This window comes from Crocodylus porosus, unplaced genomic scaffold (genome assembly GCF_001723895.1).
Source record: "Crocodylus porosus isolate Cpor-Errol unplaced genomic scaffold, CroPor_comp1, whole genome shotgun sequence".
Classification (NCBI taxonomy): Eukaryota; Metazoa; Chordata; order Crocodylia; family Crocodylidae; genus Crocodylus; species Crocodylus porosus.
This window is the reverse complement of record NW_017728937.1, coordinates 2,601,783-2,622,149: the sequence shown is the minus strand read 5'-3', so window position 1 is coordinate 2,622,149 and position 20,367 is coordinate 2,601,783. Positions and strand designations below refer to the sequence as shown.

General features: G+C 41.9%; 1 protein-coding gene across 2 annotated transcripts in view; it reads right to left on the bottom strand.

Annotated features, from left to right (window-relative positions):
- The window catches only part of TESMIN (testis expressed metallothionein like protein), a 32,840-nt gene that overhangs the window by 3,329 nt on the left and 9,144 nt on the right, over positions 1–20,367 (bottom strand). The window contains exons 4-11 of one of the 2 annotated variants that reach the window (XM_019547257.1): positions 18,365–18,523; positions 15,180–15,300; positions 9,364–9,440; positions 5,558–5,649; positions 4,948–5,019; positions 3,794–3,896; positions 1,725–1,862; positions 857–1,032 (exon numbers count right to left, since the gene is read on the bottom strand). In XM_019547257.1, coding sequence (XP_019402802.1) covers positions 857–1,032; positions 1,725–1,862; positions 3,794–3,896; positions 4,948–5,019; positions 5,558–5,649; positions 9,364–9,440; positions 15,180–15,300; positions 18,365–18,523 — 938 coding nt within the window. The remainder of the gene's footprint in view (positions 1–856; positions 1,033–1,724; positions 1,863–3,793; positions 3,897–4,947; positions 5,020–5,557; positions 5,650–9,363; positions 9,441–15,179; positions 15,301–18,364; positions 18,524–20,367) is intronic. The other variant, XM_019547256.1, reaches the window with a different exon arrangement.

Genomic DNA, 20,367 nt, shown 5'->3' with positions numbered 1-20,367 from the left:
CGGACTAGATGATCTGCTCAGGTCCCTTCCGACCCTACAAACTATGAAACTATGAAACTATAAGGATGTTGATAAACTCAAGAGGGTCCAGAGGAAGCCACTCATATGGTCAGGGGCTTACAGGACAAGCCCTATGAGGAGAAACTGAGGGACCTGGACCTCTTCAGCCTCTGCAAGAGAAGGCTGAAAGGTGATCTTGTGGCTGCCTTCAAATTCATTAGGGGGGCGCAGCAAGGGATGGGAGATGCTCTGTCCCCCAGGGCACCTCTTGGGGTAACAAGGAACAATGGTCGCAAACTGACAGAGAGCAGATTTAAGCTAGATATCAGGAAAAACTTCTTCACAGGAAGGGTGGCCAAAATTTGGAATGGACTTCCAAGGGAGGTGGTGCTCTCCCCTACCTTGGAGGTCTTTAAGAGAAGGGTGCATAGGCATCTGGCTGGGGTCATCCGACCCCAGCACTCCTTCCTGCCTAGTCAGGGGGTCAGACTCAATGATCTGTTGAGGTCCCTTCTGACCCTAGCGTCTATGAATTTATGAATCTATGAATACAGCAGGGAAGAAGACAAAGACAAGGAATAGGCTTGCTATCAATAGAAAAGGAATTGCAGTTCTGCAGATGGAATGATATTTATTTCCCAAGGTATGTACAATGTATATCTGAAAGGTTCGTCTTAAGTAATCAACCTTTTCATTTCTTGATTCTATAAAATTAATGTTACTTGCAGATCAACAGACACCTATTACACAAACCACTGGTCAATATAAATTACTGCTTTTTAGATACATGGCGAAGAGTACGTTATAAAAACATAGAGGGATACTTAGATGAATTCAACATATTCCAAATATTCACCCATCTTTCCTGGATTCTGATAACATTTCAAATGCAGATGCTGACATAGAGTTGTCTTCTTCATTATTTCTAATATCAGTGTAATCTGGCATGTTCATTAGTGTTTTTCTATCTGGGCTTTCTTCATAATTTTTGCAACCAATGCATTTGCAAATAGAGGAACACATAATTTTAGCCTGCAAAATGAGAAATACTAACGTTTAGAGAAATACAGAATTGATGAATTGCCAAGCATATGTATAACAACATCCATTACAGCCATGCTATCAGGGACTTGCCATGACTATACTAATTCTAAAGGCTCCCAGTAGAAGACTATGGAAATTCTCTATAGGATCAAAGTGGGGGAAATTATGTCTATTTTCCCTGATCCAAAATGTGTACCCAGTCATTCCTTTTCCCCAGTCTGGTTACATTTACCTCACTTAACATGGAGGCCAACACATGGATGCCTTTGTTGGGTCAGGCGGGAAATGCCACAGAAACTATCAAGTTGCTCAGAAGGGGGAAATTTGCACTTGAAGCTTGATTTAAAATGCACAGAAGCCAATAGAATCTTTTCACTGAATTCAGAAGGTTCTGAGAAATGATGGCATTTCCCCTTCTCCTATGGACCAGTGATTACATTTGGCATAGCAACTTGTTAAGAAGCTCTCTCCCACTTCAGGAATAGAAAAATTCTTGCTGATCAGCCTCAGCTAAAGCAGGAAAGAAAATCTGTTCTTTAAGTTATAATGAACAATTTGAGGGGAAAAAAAACCCAACTTATTTTCAATGCTTAGTATTTTTACACAGAAACAAGTAGATTAATACATATCCTTTTCTGATAAAAAAATCAAGTAGTACTAGGAAATATCACTTGACTAACCTCAAAACATTCACAATAATTCTTAAGGCACCCTGAGCGCTTGCAGTTACATCCTTTATTATGACGCGGCTTGATATCTCCTGTTTTCCCTTTCCCAATCTTTGGGAGGAAAGCTTCTGGGTTCCTATCAAGACAGGCCTAAAAAGAAAGCAGCAGTACTACTGAAGAAATTCAAAGGGAGTATTATAATTTAGTGTTTAAAGAAGCACCAGATTTACTTGGACTCTCAGTCTTGGAGGTATTTCCAAGAGATCCACTTATTTGGGCTTGGTTTTATATTCTAGTATATGGTTGGATGGTGGTAGGAAGTCAAATAGTTCTGAGCTGACTGGGTTCTACCAAGGGAACCCACAATAATTCCCCTCTTATGAAAGACTGGTAGCCCCAGCTGTCTACAGTCCACTTAAGGTTATAATGTTATACTGCATTATCATTTAAAAAACAAGCCCCCCCCCAAAAAAAAGGTAATGTAACTGGGCTCAATCAGTAGACCTTGAAGATCATTCATTGTGCAATCTCACTGGAACTATAACATTCCAGGTAAAAAGAAACTGGAATTCAATGCCAGGAATCATCACATTTCTACAACACTAAGGACCAGAAAATTGTCTCCTTTCACATGGTCACAGAAATCCAGTAAGTTGAAAAAACAATCAAACATATGTTACAGGATAAAATATGAAGCAGGCACCTGCTAGAGAGTCTAAACTTCTCTGCCTATATCCTTAAAGCATCATGACATTTAAAGTGCTCCCCCAGGGATTAGATGACATAGTTTTATTCAGTCTCAATTTATTAAGGATTCTGGCTGAAAGCCATGCTCCCGAAAACAACATAACAAACATACAACCATAATATAAATTTGAACAAAAAACCCAGAAATGCAAATATAATAATAAAATAGGGCCAACTGTTATAAAGGCATTATTCCTACTCCTAGAATTAACATAATCAAGTACAAATATGGTGATAAATCAGATCATGAATCTATTAAAATGTTGTCCATAGGTCCACAATTCACACAGTAAAAAACAAATATAGTGATAAAGTTTATCGGTCATATCAATAAAGAATGTTTAGCTCCGATTGCTTCAGCCTTATAAGCAAAAAATGCAAGACGGTTTACTAAATATGGGTCTGTTTGCTGGAAGCGCCATATTAATTTATTTTTATTTGAGAAGTATGCCATAGTTTTATATAACATATGGAATACGCTTTTTGATTAAACTGTGCCTAACAGTGCTGAGAATGATACTGGGGAGTTCCCAATAGTTCCATGTTAGGGACACTCCAATAAAACTGTATTACAAGATCCAAGTACCTCTTTTTGAAGAACAGAATTATTTTATTTTACAAAAACTAGCTAGGTAATATAACTGTCTAAACAGTTGAAATATAGTATATTGCATATTGCACAGGCACTACCCCTTTATTTCTCTGCATTTGGTTCCACTCAAAGGTTAACCAGTGCTTTCATATCTGGAGGCAATTTTCTGTCCAATGGAACCAGGTTCAGCAGTGTGACATTCAGATCCCTTTACACTGCAGCACTAGACCAACAAAAAAAACAACATAGTAAAAAATCCCTGAGGTTTTTCAAATCCTCCTCTCAAATGTTGAGGATCTATCAAGGTGGACAGCAATTTGGGTATCAGTTTCTTTTGACTTGTATCACACCAGGAAATTCCCGCTGCTTCACCCAGACTGTTTCCTGGCATGCTACACTTCCTGGACACACTGTTTTCTGGAGGACTTAGCGTCACACCAGCAGGCCATGATTCTGGAAAAATCTTTTCCCCACCTGCTTTCTGCTTTTTAAAAAAACAAGGTTTTATTTGGGAGTGTGCTATATGTGAGAAAATGCAGTCATACTGGTTCTGGTCCCAGACAGATTGAAAGTCCTCTAAAGTGAATGAAAATTCTCAGTGACAAGCTTTTTATATGTAAATACATAGGTAACAGTCAAATTTTCTTTAAAAGAATACATTTTTAACAATGGAATTTGAAAAATTAAAAAAAATACTGCCATATTTTCCTGTCTGACCTAGATAACACGCTACTTCTATTACCTTAATTGCTTTAAATCGCTCAGTTTCATGAAGTGGATTGTTGTAACAATTATTGCAGTTGCAGTTGCTGCAAAAATCACCATTGGCAAAGCAATCACAATATCTGTGATCAACACATAAAGCAACATATAAAATGTAAAAATTAGCTATTTCAAGACAGAATATTTTATATCTTTACAAAAATATATGTCTCTCTCTAACACACACTGTACATTTGACACTTATTTCTCCCTCTTACTCAATTTTATAATACATGACAAAACTGTAATGACATCACCAAACTGCCTCAGAGACGGTAGATATGTTTCTTTTTGTGTGGATGGAGTAGCAAATAGAATTTTACGCTGTTTCCTAATTCTTACATCATATCTTACAAGCAATATTGTTGTATTCTCTGTTTCTTTTAATCTAATGTATCCACTTACATTCCTAGGGCAGATCCTAGCAAGCTGGTGTAGTTGCAATGGCCAAAAACAATTGCACTCATTTATATCAACTGAAGATTTAACCCTCTCTGGTTTTAGACCAAGGTCTTACTTATGTATTTGGGGGAAGGTGTACTCGGTTTGGGACACACATAGTTGGTGTTCACTAACTTATTAGCTGGTACTAAAACACATTTACTTCATTTATACATATAAAGGGCTTAGTCTGTCTGTCTGTCTGTCCGTAATGCTCTTGGAGCACTCTGATTGGCTGTCTTGGCAGCTAATCACAATGGTTACTGAAACAACCAATCAGAGTGTTCCGCACAGACAGATACAGAGAGACAGCCTGATGCGGGAGGAGTGGGGTTGTGTCACAGGGCTGGACGTGCAGCAGGCAACAGGGGTGGCACTCGGCCAGATGCAGAGCAGCAGCAGTGTGGGGCAGTGGGCCGCGAGTTGGGGGGAGGGAGGATGCGGGGCGGGGCGGAGCAGGGCTGGACCTGGAGTGGGCAGAGGGGCTGGCGTGCAGCCAGATGTGAAACGGTGGCAATGCAGGCTAGTGGCTGGTGGCGATGACCTCTGCATGCAAGCTTCCACCCTGCTCCTGGGAGGCGGTGGCAGCATGCAGTGGTGGCACGTGGCGCTCTGTCCCGCCTGCTCCTCTGTCATTTTTGATTGGCAATTCACTAGTATTTCATAATAAATGCTGGTTTGTTAGTTACTTACAATTTCAGACACTGAGATTTGGTACAGTTACATGGCTTTCTAGACTTTATATCCCAGGAACTAAGAGGCAATCTATATAGTTTTAAAAGAAACATAAAATGTATTTATGAAAATGAATAATGGTCATATATTTTTCTTCAAAATACAAAACCTGACCTTTTTAGCATCAATTATTAATACTATTTAAAGATGACATACAAAGACAAGCCTAAGAAAGATCCGTTCATTTTAAAATTACATGCTGAATACATTGTAGTTCATCTTTCAAGATCACCTGGCATATAGATTCAGTTTTAAAACTTTTACTTTTTACTCTTTCAGTCTTTTGCAGGGCACAATAACAAGGTATTTTTGGTCCTACAAAACCAGGGACTATGCTATATAATCCTGAGTGCCATCTATTCACATTTTATCCATTTAAATATTTACTCCTGTAACCGAAATGCATTATTTGCTGGGGAAGCAAGGAAGAAGTATGTTATGCTCAAAAGGATCATGGCCTGAAGTGAATTCTCCAAAACTATAAAAAAAAAAAAATGACAAAAATTCAGAATAACTTGTCAACCTAGTGCTAAAATTAGTTGTAAACTGACAGTTTCACAGTTCTTACCCAATTAAAGTAACTTTTGTTGAGCCCTGAAGATCTGGTTCTGAATGAAATTCGGCACGACTGGCCACAGTTTGTAAGGATCCATTATCAAGCTGTTCGAAATAAAAAGGAAATATTGTGCTGGTGTTACATTGTAATAACAATACCTCTCATTTTTAGGATTTGGCAGGGAAAAAGGAAGACTAGGAAAACTGAATTACAAACCCTTATTCAAGCAAAGTCTACTAATAAAATAAATGCAGGCCAGGAAAAAATATAATGAATACTAGCAAATTGCCTGTCATGAATGACCGGGGTGCGGGGGGAGCAGGGACAGAGCCCCGTGTCTGCCCCACCCTTGTCTGGGCCCATTTACTCCCTTCCCTGCGCCATTCCTGCCACTTGGGGTTTGGCCCTGCTCCCCATCTCCCCCGCCACATCAGGCCTCGGCCCACTCCTCCCCATCCCCGCTGGGTTGGGCCCAGGCCCATTCCTCCTCCCTCCGCTGTGTTGGGTCTGGGCCCACACCTCCCCTCCCCCCAATCGCATTGGGCCCAGGTCCTTTCCTCCCTTCCCCCTCCACTACATCGGGCCCAGGCCCACTCCTCTCCTCCCCCACACTGTGTCAGCCCTGTGTCCATTCTTCCCTTCCCCCCGGCCACATCAGGCCCAGAACCCGGGGCCCAGGGCTGCTCCTCCCTCCCCCCTGCTGCTGCTTGGGGTCTGGGCCCATTCCATCTGCTACTGCCTCCACCTCCAAGGAGTGGTGAGGGGGTGGGAGTCGAGGCCAGCAGCACTGGCCTCGCCCCTCCTGCGCTGTTGCCACTGCTGCCAGGGAGCAGGGCCAGGGGGGAATGTCATCACCACCTCTAGGGCCCCACTCTGTCCCTGCCATCATGGCAGCACTCTGCTGCCACCTCCTGTCCAGAACGCTCTTGGAGCACTCTGATTCGTTGTTTCAGACAACCAGTCAGAGTGTGAGTAAAGTGTTATGAACAGACAAAGGCTTTTATCATATCACAATACTTAACCATTTTTTAGAGGTTCACTATTATGTTAGGATTCTTGTTCTTGTTACAGTGGAGAACCAGCAATAGATTTCCCTAATGCCATTCAGCACTAACTCATTATTCCCAAATTGTTGAATAGTCTGGATTCAGTTTCCTCTTAATTCCTGCAATCTGTTGCATCTGGCTATTAATACCAATGTTTTCCATTGAGTTCAACTGCAATTTGCCCTTTAAATGGGCTTAGAGTATGTGTAAAGTGATTCCTACTCCACCCAAAATTTAAAACCAACTGGTACCAGCACTGGCAGCACTGTTTTTATTCAGGTAGTGGTGAAAGAAACATTGACTTCATAATTCTTTATAATCTACGTGATTTCTGAAAGTCTCTCTCCATTCCATAGGTGTTAGCAACCCTCTCTCTTTTTTAATGATCTTGACAGTCCACTAACCAAACTATGTAACTTCTGCAATTTTGCTGTCTTTCAGCTACTCCTGATAATATAGTTCCTATTTTATAGCCCTGCAGACTGTTTTTAGGTCTAGCTAAAAACATTTACTCAGGTGAACATTAAATAAATGTAGAAATAGCAATCAGTAAAGTGCTTGGATACACAATCAAGACACTCAGGAATGCTAGATTTTTGTTTTATAAATTTGCATAAAAGAGGTACATTTAATTCAAATGACTACAGGACTAACAAAACATATTTTGATTATGTTTGGCCTAGTTTGTAGCAACTTTTTATACCTAAATGGCATGTGCAACATTTACATGTGCAATTAGGGTGACTGAATAAACACAAGCACAGTTTGAGCTGGAGGTTATTGCTCCTGGGTGTGGTGTTTGCATGTGTGCCTGGGACAGTGGCATGTTGAGCTGGGGTGGAACAGACTCGATTGGCAGGGGACCCAGGAGTCAGCTTCCCAGCCTGTGGCTGATCCAACGCAGCTGAATATGTTATGGAGGAGCTGGTTAGGGCATGAGGGTGTTACAGTGCAGGGACAGCTGGGGCTAGCCCCCTCATGCCCCAGCCTCACCCATCAGTGTTTACATAGGCATTGCACTGCACTAAATAACACCGCTGTAAGATAGTATTTACATTGGGCAGTACTATCCTACAGCAGAGCTTACTAGTTTATTGCAGCCTAATAGTACCACATGTGTAGACGCTAACACTTTACTGCAGAGCTAATTAGTCAGCTCTGCAATAAACGTCTCATGTAGACATGCTCAATATGTTACAAAGCAAATTAATACACAGTCCAATGAAGTTGTATCTTTTTATGTTTTGATCTTAAATTGAATAACATGGCCCTAGGCCCTTAGCATGTTAGTAAAGCTTCTAGTTTTGTTTTAACCAGAGAAAAACGTATTGTGTTACATGTGATGATGCACCACACTATCTGTACCCCTTTTCAAATTCTTAAATCCATGCATGAAAGCAGGATTAGAAATCTAGGGAAGAAGAAGATCAATTGGAATTTAAAGAGAGAAGAAAAGCATCACTAAAAACATCTTTAGATTGCAAGGCTAGGATGCCACAGCTCTGATTTGCAAACATAACCTTTAAGGATAGAAGAATAAATTTAGGTTTCATATTTTATTCAGCATTTTAGATATTTGGTCATTGTGATCTACACTGAAACCATAAATCTATTCCACATGAAATGCAAGTCATCAAGTAATAATTTTCTGTCACTACTAACCTAAATTCTATTTGAATAGACAAACTAGAAATCAATGGCCCTCTACCACTTTATCAGTCCCTTGAGCCATCTAATTCTCTTAATTTTCCTTTAACTAACAGCCTGCTCAGCCAGCAGTACTGAATAGCCAACAAGAATAACAAATTAAACATTTATAAAGATTTAGCAACCCTCCACTTTTAAGTCCTTAATGAGGGGAGAGAAAGGAAAAGTAAATCCTCCTGGAGTGCAGGATGCTTGCTGACAATAGAAGAAACAATTAATACTATGCACTTACATTGAGTTCTGCTTTCTATACTTCAGGGACTAGTATTTTAAACAAACTGAACAAAAAAGGAATTTTAACTTCAAAACTATTTTATATTTTACATATGCTGACAATTTGTTCAGCTCAATCCAATGAGTTTCTGTATACTCTCAACCCTCACTGATCTGAATGGGAATTTGAGTGATGGATGCCTGCCATAGGTTGGTACCTACGCATTTTCTGACTGCTCTGCCTATCTAATGCTTTATCTTTAAAGCTCTGGGATAAAGATTTTGCTCATTTCCAAGGAAAAAAAATCAGTTTAATTTCCTTTGTAAACAAAACTTGATCTCTAAAGTTGTTTCCATTCATAACAAGACATAGAAGAATAACAAATTCAAGAACCTGATATAGTAAAAGCTTTGTCATCTGACATGAGTGGGGTAAGGGAGGTGCCAGTTTTCTATAAATTCTGGTTATCTGAGAGTTATATGGAAGACAGTGCCATACTTGTAGTGAATATACTTGATGTGCATGTGCATGCCAGATAGACTTGGCAAAGATTTTGGTTGCTGAAGTGAGGATTTGTATTGGGGAATATTGGAAATTACAGTTAATAGAGTATTCTGGTTAGTAAAATTCCAGTTAACACAGCTTTTACTGCATTATAATAATTCTGTTCTTTATAAATATTATGATCTTACATTGGTTTCACTTTCATTCCTCTAAAAAATTATTCAGGAACCCAGACCTATAGCTACACAAGATTACTGAACACTGGATGGAAACCTAGGCAACCTTATTGAAGTAACATGTGTACACCAGGTCCTGATTAATAGGCTCTTTACAGGACATTCTTTTACCTGCTGTTCACTGAGATCCAGTTTGCCTGGAACTGATAAAAACTGTCCCAGTAGAGTCATCATAGGGTTACTTGTATCTATAAGGAATATATTTAAGTTAATAGGACTGCTCGCAAGGAGGAAAGTTAGATACCTATGTAAATATTGTAAGACAGTGATACCCAAGTCACCTGGCCCTGAGAACCAGATGAGTGTTATGCAGCTGGCCCACAGACCTGATCTGGCATACAGGGCCAGTCTGACGGCCCGATTCACCCCACAAGTCTTCTCAAAGATCTGGAAATTTGGCAGTGGGAGAACTAGGGCATCATTAATTGCCTGAAGCCATGACAACTAGCACTGCTGCTGCTCATCCCTGCCACCAAATTTCCAGACCTGCAGAGGCTGACACAGTTCTCCTACTAGATTTGGGTCGTGGGCTGTATCTTGGTCACCCCTGTTTTAGGAAGTGGGCCTAACTCTGTGAAAACAGGTGGGTTGTTTAGCATCTTTAAGACCCTTTTATTAAATAAGTACACCTTTCCTGAGTGTTCTTATATTTCATTTCCATCTTTCTGTTCTAGATCAGCTTGGAAAACAAATTTATGCTTCCCACACATTAAATATAGTGAATGAAAATCTGTGAACTCTCCCCAGCACTCTTCTTTAAATAGTAGCAAAAGGGTACATTTTAGAATTGCTAAACAACTACATATAGCCATGAAAAAACATCAGTAATTTGTCAACAAATAATCTGAATAAATAAGTATTTTTTCTTTAACACTAAATATATCAAAATGCCAATTTAAAAGCGGTAATATTGCTTTATAAATAATTTAACCGAGAAAAATCTTAATTACATTTACTTTGAGTTTTTATTTCATAACATTTCAAAGTTAGGAGAGACCACCTGGAATCAAAGAAGAAACATAAGAATATTGGACTGGCGAGGGTCATTGAGTACAGCGTCTGCAATCACAGACAACCACAAAACAGACATTAAATACAGAAATGTGCAGTAGGACATGTGCTTCAGCTGCTCCCACATACCAGAAGCCATAAAGCTTCCTCTAGCACTGAAGGTGCAGTCAGAAGTTATATTTGTCACATGATCATCCCCTTGAAAGTGCTCTACAGCCATGCCCTGACAGACGTGCACAGCTGCAGAGCACTTTTAAAGTCCACAACTGCAACAAATTAACTCATTATATGAGGGTTCAGATGAAGGTGCGCCAAAGTAGAGCGCTTTCACTAACTTCCACCTGCTTGGGCAGCTGGATAGATACAGGCCATCCCTGCCCCTGGTGCTGTCTGCATGATCAGAGTGGGGAGTGGGGAGGGGAGAGAGATGGGGCTGGGATTTGCCCGGCCTGTGCAGGGGGGTGAGGGTGGATTAGAGCCCCCTGTCACATCACGGGGGCTACAATCCACCCACCCCCACTCCAGCACTGCCTGGGCAAGCCTCAGCCCAAGCTCCTTTCTCTCCCTTCTCCCCCTACCGCCAACACTGTGCAGACAGCACCAGAGCTGAGATGTGGGGGAGGGGGCGGGGCTAGAGGAGAGACACTGCAGACATCTCTTTGGCTGGATTGGCTGCGAAGTGGAGCTTGATCCCCCACCCTCCTGACCCAACAGCGAATGTCTGTTGGGTTGGGAAAGTCAGTGTAACTCATGGAACTTTCTGTGAAGCACTGTAAGTTAGATTAGGGAGTTGCACATCTGTCAGTGCCCTCAGTAACAAACTAGGATCTTTAGTTCACAAAACTAATGAGGTCACAAACTATAATGTGTCACAGAAAATGAGCAGGAGAGAACAAAGGCATCACCAGTGCCTTAGGTTCCTACATAAGCAGAGAATTTATTAGGTAAAATATATCCAACTCATTTTAAAAAATATTTAGCCTAGGAAAAAAACAAGGAAAGCATGGAGGAAATCAAAGACATAAAGTGAGTTTCTCTACATAGCTCCCGGTCCAACAATGCACTTAACCACAGGTGTTACTTTGAGTGCAGGAGTAAAACTATTATATTAAATTCATATTAGACAGTATGAAAAATAAAACAGGCTCTATGGAGCTGACAAGATGAATCTTGCCACATCAAATTAATTTGCTAAATTCTTTAAGATGCTGGACATTGGATGGAAGCTCAAAAGAAAGCCCTTGGCAACTTTTGTGGCTTGCCATAAGGGACTTTTCTAGATTTAATTTTGGGGTTTTTTGGATCTGGGCCCCCCTGTCATCCACTGTTGCAAACTATGAAGAGAAGCAAAACTAAACATAATCTGGCCAAATGGGAGCTAAAAATAGGCAGCAGCTCTGGACACACTCCCACACCAACATATTCTTCTTTGCAAAGGCAGGCAAAAGTGGATTTTTAATGTGTAGTAATTTTAATGGTAAGAAACTTAGAAAGCTGTGCTACTATGAGAAAGAAATACTGAAAATGTTACAATTAAACTACACATTTATAGTGCATTGCTGCTATATATGAACATGTACCTTACCACTGAAAACTTTAATACCTAAGCCAATGGCTCTCAAAGTTTATTGGCTCGGCTATCATTTTCCTCAAGAAACTGCTGTGCAGCAAAGTAATGCAACATCAAGCTCATTTAATGCCACTGATACAGATTCCAGAGTTTTGGAACCCTGGAGCTAAACTACAACCTGCCTTTCCAGCTGCTTTTGATTTTTGAAGAAAGAGTGACATTTAGTGGTGAGCTAGGGTAAATGCCAATGGATGTAGGGTGTGTACAACTTAGAGCAGTGGTTCTTAAGGTTTTAAGCATTAGACACCCCTCATTTGACTCAAAGTACTCCTCAAAAAATGCCAGCTCTTCACTTTCCCTCATTTTTTTTGGAGTATGGAAAAATAAGTGTGTTGCAAAGAACTCAGACTACAACAGGTCATTTTTTTTAACACTGTGGATTTTTTTTTGAAATCATTGGGCACATCCAGACAAATGCGTACATGCAAGGTTATGCTTTTCCTGTGGGACAAATAGCAGTGGCACATATCTGTACCACTGCTATTTGTCTCTGGGCACACCCCTACACATGCACTCTAGTGCATGGCAAAGTGACCCAGGTGGAGTAGGGGAGACTAGGGCCAGCAGCGGAAGATGGGGGCTAACAGGGCTTAGCTCCCACAAAAGCCGGGCAGCAGTAGGGCCGCAAGGCAGCCTGGCCATGGGCTTCTAGTGGCTGCAGCAGGGGTGACGAGGGAGTGGGGCTGGTGTTGGTGCTGCCCAGCCAGGGCAGGACAGCATGAGGCAGGATGCGGGATGGAGCCGCAAGTGGCTCATCCGGAGAGCCGCACAGAGCCTGGGGCACATGCCCCCCATGCCTCCTAGGGTGCACACAGCAGTGGAAGTCACCACCTCCTCCCTGTACTGGGCACCCCCTGGACAACCTGCTCATGGCTCCAACCTGCCCCTGTTGGGGGGGGGGCTCAACCCTCCAATTATTTTTTTTCTCCCTCTGCCTATGGCCAGTACTTGTACTAGCCCCAGCAGCCTTACCTGTGAGATTAGGGGCCTCCTGGGGCAGCAGTGGTGCTGAGCTGGCTGGACATGGCTCTGGATGGCTCTGGCTAGCAGCCAGGACATGGCTCTGGCTAGCCAGGCTCCCTTTCTGGCAGTGCACACTGCTGCCACATGCGCCACACCACTTTTTTCAGCCGTGGTTTTTTTTTTTTTTTTAACACCAGGATCTCATGGTGTCGAAACCCCCCACTGTGCTGCTTAGCAGAATGGTGAATGGAAACACGGGCGCCATGTGTGCTTTGCAGTGTCTCAAACTGCTTTGAGGCTCCATAAACTGCATATGTGTGCTCACCAGGACACGCCCATTTGGGGATAGCTTATGAATTATATCTGCATACCTAGCACTGCTGGCATTGTATAGCATCCCACAGCATGCCAGGGTGCTGCATCACCCTGGTTGAGAATCACTGGCTTAGAGCAACCCTGTTTCTTATGGAAAGAAGTCAGCATATTAATAGGCGATAAAGTATTCACTTAATTCAGCACATTTATTGTACTTTTCTTTGGTGTTTAATAAACCATTTACCACTTCTGTTGGCACAATAAAATAATACAAAATACAGGTGCCTGAGATTTTCTTGGCTGATACTGATTGCCAATGATTAACCAACCATATTGGCCAATGCTGATCCAATAACTGACATTTAGTAATAGTGCAAGGCATTTTAAACTACTGATATAAATAAACCTTTTTTGTTTGTTTTGCATTTACACACGCACATGTCTCCTGCCTGCTCTGGCCCTTGATGAAGAAGGCAGTGACCACCTTATTCCCACATACCACCCCCTTGCCAACAGTTCCTACCTGCAGCTTTGCTCCCTGACATCCCTGGGTAGGTGGGGCAGACCTTTGTGAGGACAGTGGTGCCAGGAGCATTTGGAGAGACAGAGCATGCCACTGCCTTAGCGCTGGCAGGCCCCACACAACTGAGCTCCTGTGGCCACCAGGGAGAAGCCACTTTTGCAAAGGCACCAAGTGCCTGGCAGAGCAGACTGTCTCTTACACGGTGCCTTACCTCACCCATGCACAGCCTAATGTCTCTGTGGCAGCCCTAGTGCTCAGGTCCCTGCTGTGGGCACAGTGTTGCCATGGCAGCAGCAGCGGGAACCAGTAATGGTCCCTGTGTTGTTGAGTGCAGCGCCCTGTGGCCATTCCCCAGCATCCTCTCCCAGTCCTGCTGCTCTATGGGACCTGTAGCCTGCTGTGGGCTTGGGCCAGTGGTGATGACTTTGAAACTCATGCTAAGCTTGGGCTTACTTACAAAAGTTAAAACAAAGAATAATAATGCTAACTGCATATTGCAAGAGGATGTGAGTTTGTGGCTAGGCCATCTGAGAAGGAATAATGAAGTATCTCTTCCAACTTATCTTGCTATTCACGACTATTTCAGGCAGACTCTTAATTGTCTGGCATGTAACTATATGACACGTCTATCCTTGATTGATTAGTATAGTAAATATTTCTTTTGTGACTAACTCGTGTTTATGTGCAGGAAGAGGCATTCTCCATATGTAATAGACGTCTCCTCCTGATTTAGTATGTTTTTCCTGGCTGTTAATCAGTTTCTTGATATGTTCCAAACTGGATAACCTCTTGTTACTGTAGAAGGTAACTCATTCAAATTAGAAATTTCTGATAACCAGTAATGAGCAAGTTTTTCCTGTCAGTTACTGCTTGGGATTATCTCTTGATTTACACAACTAAAAGAATGCTTAGAAGATGCTAAACTAAGGGTATAAAAAGGCAGTAAAACAGCAAACAGCATGTGCTTCAAGAATGAGAAATTCCTCTGACACCAGTTCCTGATGCACCTGGCTTACTCAAGAAGTTGAAGAGAAACAGACTACCTCTTTGTCTCCTGTTTGGTGAGAAATCATCACCTTATCGCTAATTACTAGATTTGATTTGGTTTGGGCTCACTTGACTTGATTTTAAATACTTGTAGTACATAAAGCCTTTCTGTCACTCGTTGAACAAGGTATCATGTCAATCCCTGGGCTAGTCCGGAACCCTAGGTTTTTATTTGCTAACAGTGGTGGAGTGCAGGGATTGGACTATGCTTGCCAGGGTGCTCCTGGCACATGGCTGATAATGTCATTTTTCCTTTTATAGGTGCTGATCCAATAGCCAACTGATGTACCCTAGGAAAAAAGTATCATTGTTGGTAGCTACATTAGTTTTGGCTCATCTCAGCACTATTGCTGAGAAACACAATCTTATTGTATCACAGACTATTAATGTGCATTTACATATCTGACATGTCAGAGATAAACTTAATCTTCTTTGTACCTGACTGAAGATAATTATGTTGGTCTTGATAGTGGGGAGCCAGATGAACTGTTTTTAGGTCTCTTGTGCCAGAACTGTTTATACAAAGTATCTGAGTACTTCCTTTCACTTGGCAGATCACCTGAAATATATAACTATCAATTAACTTTCCTCTAAAGGTAGGGGTGCTCAACATCTGGTTGGCAAGCCAAATGCAGCTGTTGAACCACAGTATCCAGCCCATGGGGCTCCTCACAGGTCAGGAATGTTGGTGGTAGGGGAGCAGTGGCACTTAATACTGCCACCCTTCTCCACTGCCAAATTCACAAGCTCCACACTGGGGCTGGACCCACAAGGCCAGATTGGAGCTGGGCAATGCCCTGTTCCTTCTGCATGGCTGGGTTAGAGCCAGGCCACACCCGCTTCTCTCTGTAAGGCTGGGCCATGCCCTCTTCCCCCTGCAGGGCTGGATAGAAGCCATATCATACCCTCTCCCTGCACTGTGGAGCCAGGTTGGGGCCAGACTAGGCTCCCTTCTACTGTACAGCTGGATCAGGGTTAGGCTGTTCCCTGTGCCCTCTGCAGAGCTTGATGGGGCCCCATCATGCCCACCCCAGGGGTCAGATTAGGACTACTAGCCTATTCGGCTAACCATCCAAAAAGGTTGAGCACCACTGCTCTAAGGGACAGTATTTCTAAGCATCCAGATATAAAGGTTTCCATATGAGTAACATTCCATTTTATAAAAACTGCCTGATCGCAGAATGCCTAATTTCTCAAAGACACCTGGATTATTACATATTAGACTGTTTGCTTTACTTTCTTTATTTTCAGTTTATTTTTAAAAACAGTTATTGAGCAGCTATGCTGTTGCTTCTCCTCACATGTAGAAAGTATTCCTAAGTTTCTAGGGGTGTAGGTTGTAGCCATGTTGGTCTAAGGACTCAGGCAGGCAAGGTTCTTTTGGTGAATCTGATATATTTTATTAGACCAAATGGCCTCACAGTATGCCAACCTTTTTATGAACCACCTGGAAGAAGAATTCCTCAAGGACTGCACCATTAAATCCTTGCTATACTTAAGATATATCAATGACATCTTCATCATTTGGACTGAAAACCTGCAGTCTCTGATTGAGTTCCATCAGAAATTCAACAATCATCAGCCCTCCATCTGACTCTCTTTTGAATACTGCAGCACCAACATCTCCTTTCTAGACACGATGATCAGTATCCAGAATGGTAAGATACAGACCACAATATACAAGAAACCCACAGACCAACATACATATCTGCACGGAACCAGCAATCACCCTAAACACACCAAGAAAGCTGTGATATACAGCCAAGCCCTCATATACCACTGAATTTACACTGAGGAGAACACCCGAGATTGCCACCTCACCAATCTTAAAAAGGCTTTCACCTAACCAGGACACTCCTCCAGAGAGATAGATCGCATGTTTGAAAGAGCCACCCAGATACCACGTGAAGAATTGCTTCAGTACAAAAGAACCCCCCCCACGAATTGCACACTGCTGCTTATGACGTATCATCCCTCCCTCGAACCCATATGGAAAATCCTCAAACAATTGCAACCCATACTAGAAAGAGACCCTACTCTTAAAGAGATCTTCCCAGAACCACCCATCCTAGCCTTCAAACAAGCACTGAACCTTGCTAACCTCATCAGCAGAAACAAACTTCCTCAGGCCCAGAACACACTGAATGGATCCAGACCATGGCATGACAAGAAACGCAAAACCTGCCAACACATCTCCACCACCCCCACAATTACTACACCCCACAACAGAGCCATCAACATCCCTGCATCTTACAGCTGCACCTCCAGAAATGTCATACAATAAAAGCTCTGTTACCCGGCACCCCCGGGGAATGGGGGATGCTGGTTAATCAAATATGCTGGTTAATCAAATGTGCACTCTTTGATGCACTCCCCAGAGTCAGAGTGCCGGGGGACAGGGAGAGGGGCCCCATGCAGGCTGCTTTGCCCGGCGCAGGCTGTTTTACCCTGGGCTGTGGGCTGAAGAAGTGGCAAAGAAAAACTCGGCTCATGGCAGCAAAACGGGAAGTCCCCCAGAAGTAGTACTTCTGGTTTCAAATTTGCCGCATCCCTTGGATGCCGATTAATAGAGTTTTCTGGCTAATAAAGTACCAGTTAACACAGCTTTTGCTGCATATCTAACCAATACACCAAATGCCTTGATGGAAAATACGTAGGAGAGACCAAACAACAACTGCGCACCACAATGAATGCACACCGGAAATCTACCAAAGACAAGAATACCCAACTACCCGCGGGGGCACATTTCTCACAAGAAAACCACTTTCTCTCCAATCTCTCCACTCTAATCCTCAAAGGAAACTTACAAAACACTTCTCAGAGACGAGCCTATGAACTCCATTTCATCAACCTCCTGGATTCAAAAAATCATGGACTAAATATAGACACTGGATTTATGACACATTATAACCTGCCTGACATCTGACTCCCCAGGTACCTCTCCACTATTTAACTGCTACATTCATCCCCCTTCTCCCCCTGCACCCAGCCTGTCTCTCACCCACTGACTCCTCAATCTACATCTTCACTGACTGCCTGTCTTGTATGCATACCAGCCCAGCCTCTGGCTTCTTTACTATTCATTCCATCCAGGAAGACCACACACCAACTGCAGAGACTTCCTCAGCCTGACCAAGGGTTTTTAAACCCAAAAGCTTGCTAACATTTTTTCCCCAACTATTTAAGTTAGTTTAATAAAAGATACCATATTTATCCTAAGTTTCTAGACTCTCTCACTGTGAAAATTAGATGCATTCCAGTTACTTATGTAGCATACTGGATTTAGTATTTGACCCTCTGACGGAAATATGGCACTCCAATTGCTGGTGTTTCTTTTGGTTCATTCAACTCTAACTATACAGCAAGAGTATCATCAGTGTTTGTATTTGTTTCTAACTTTACATTATTTAGTAATTGATAAAAATTAAAAGTAAAATATAGCTATCTTTAAACATAAATTAGCTTGTGAGCTTTCAGAGCCGGGACTGTGAACTTTTCCTTATTTGACTGCACCACATCTAGCATTATTGAGTTCTGATTGGGACATCTTAGTATAACTATAGTAAAAATAAATAATATCATGTCCTTCAACATTATTGCTGTTGGTTTCAAGCAATAATTACCACTGAGCTGGAATCTTCTCTTTGTAAACAGCCAAGTTCCTCCATTACATTTTCTGAAGCAAGTGACTTGCAGCTGGTTTCTCCTGCATCTGAATTCTGTAAAGCTGCTTCTTCTTGGTTATTTGGTGTAATACTAATTACTGCCTGTCTTAATTCAGCCTACAAAAATAAAGAGTTTTAAATCTCAAAAGGAATACTTCAAATAATACTTTAAATTGCCATGCAAGTAGGATAGGAGATGATAAAGTACAGCTGCCAAAATAATGCATTTTAAAGGAAAGATTCATTCAAAACTAATTTTGAGAATAGCTAACTTAGCTCTTATTGCTCAGGATGAATGATTTTCAGTTAATTTTTAAGTGAATATGTTTCTGAAGAATAACAATGGTTGCTGCACAAAGATAAACATTAAAGTTAAAGGCATTCCTCCTCCTCAGGCTGCCAAATATCATCTCCATTTCTATATTGCCTTGGGAATATTGCGAGAAAACATTAGCAAGTTAGACAAGACATATATATTAGTCACAAAATATACAGCTTGATCTCTATGGATCAAAGGGATTAACTTAAATTAGAACTCGGTACTGATTTTAGGCCTAAGGCCTTTCAATATAAACAGTTTTCCCAAAGATGATTATGTTTGCCACAGCATTAAGCAACTAATTCATGGTGATATTCTTCTTCCAAAGAGGATTACCTCACCTGTACTCACAAGCAAAACTATCCACCATAACAAATTGGTCTGGTTCGTCAGTCTATGAAGGGGCTACAGTCTCCACTGAATACGCTGATAAATCCTGTCACTTTATGTTGCAGACATTAAAACACTCAAGAGAAGCCTTATATAAATTGTCCCTTACAGTGTTCAGGTGACGACAAGCAGAAAATTCTCCAGTGTGGATTTTCTTTTTCTTTGGCTCAAAATGTAAGAAAATATACTTTAAAATATCCTATGATAATATTAAGCTTGCAAGGCAAAGCACTCCACAAAGAGATTTTGTTTTTAAAGTTGTACCCCCATCCTTAACTCTCATCTTCTGTTCAGATGTAACATGATACAAGCTCAGTCCCTAAGCATCTTACAAGTCCTGTGCTGACTGGCCTCAAATCAGTCATCTAAGGATTACCAATGTGTAGGGATAACTGACAGAGTTAGCCAGAGTATCCTGTATGAACAGAGGCAGCTACAACAGGGGCTGTTGCACTGTGGGCAAAATTAAACTCACCTGGGGCCTCTTCTCCTTTCATCACCCCCATGGACCAAGCATTAAGAAGGAGGCTCCCACACAGACCCAGTAAGCATTAGTACTGTAGTGATGGTTTCCCTTTCAACACAATATACCATTCGAGGAAGACTGTTGAGATGAGTCAGCCAGACTCCAGCAACCAGGAAAAGCAACAGCCAAAGCAAGAGCCCTGGATGTCCAAAGCAAGGATAGTTTTGACTGGACTACCTGTTCTTCTCCCTGTCCCTCACAGCCCCACCACCACTTTCCTTCTCTGTCTATACCTTTGAACCTCTGCTCCTTGCCCTGTCTCCTAACCCCCCTCTTTTTCTTTACCTACCCCTATTGACTAAACCTATCTACCCTCTCCCTCCCCCAAAATCATGGTACTAACATGATAGTTCCTATCATTACATTGTTTAACGTGTTTGTGTTATATTCCTTCCCCATCCTATATGTTTGGTCTATTCAGCTTGTAAACTTTTGGGGGAAGGGACATTTAACTACTCAGTGCTTAGCCCAACAAAGACCTATTTTGTTTGGCACTTAGCAACTCCTTTAATAAAGATGATAAATATATAGGACTAGCCCCATTCCCTTCATGAGCTGCTAGGTGCTTAGTACTTTTTAAAATCAGACTTTTTACTCAGGTAGTCAAAAAAGCCCATGTAAGTCAACCAGAACCTTTCCAGAGATTGCAGCGGATTTTGGATGAGCTTTGAAATAAAATTTTAGGAGCAAGGAGTTTGAAGAGGACAAAGTCTTTCCCATTCCACC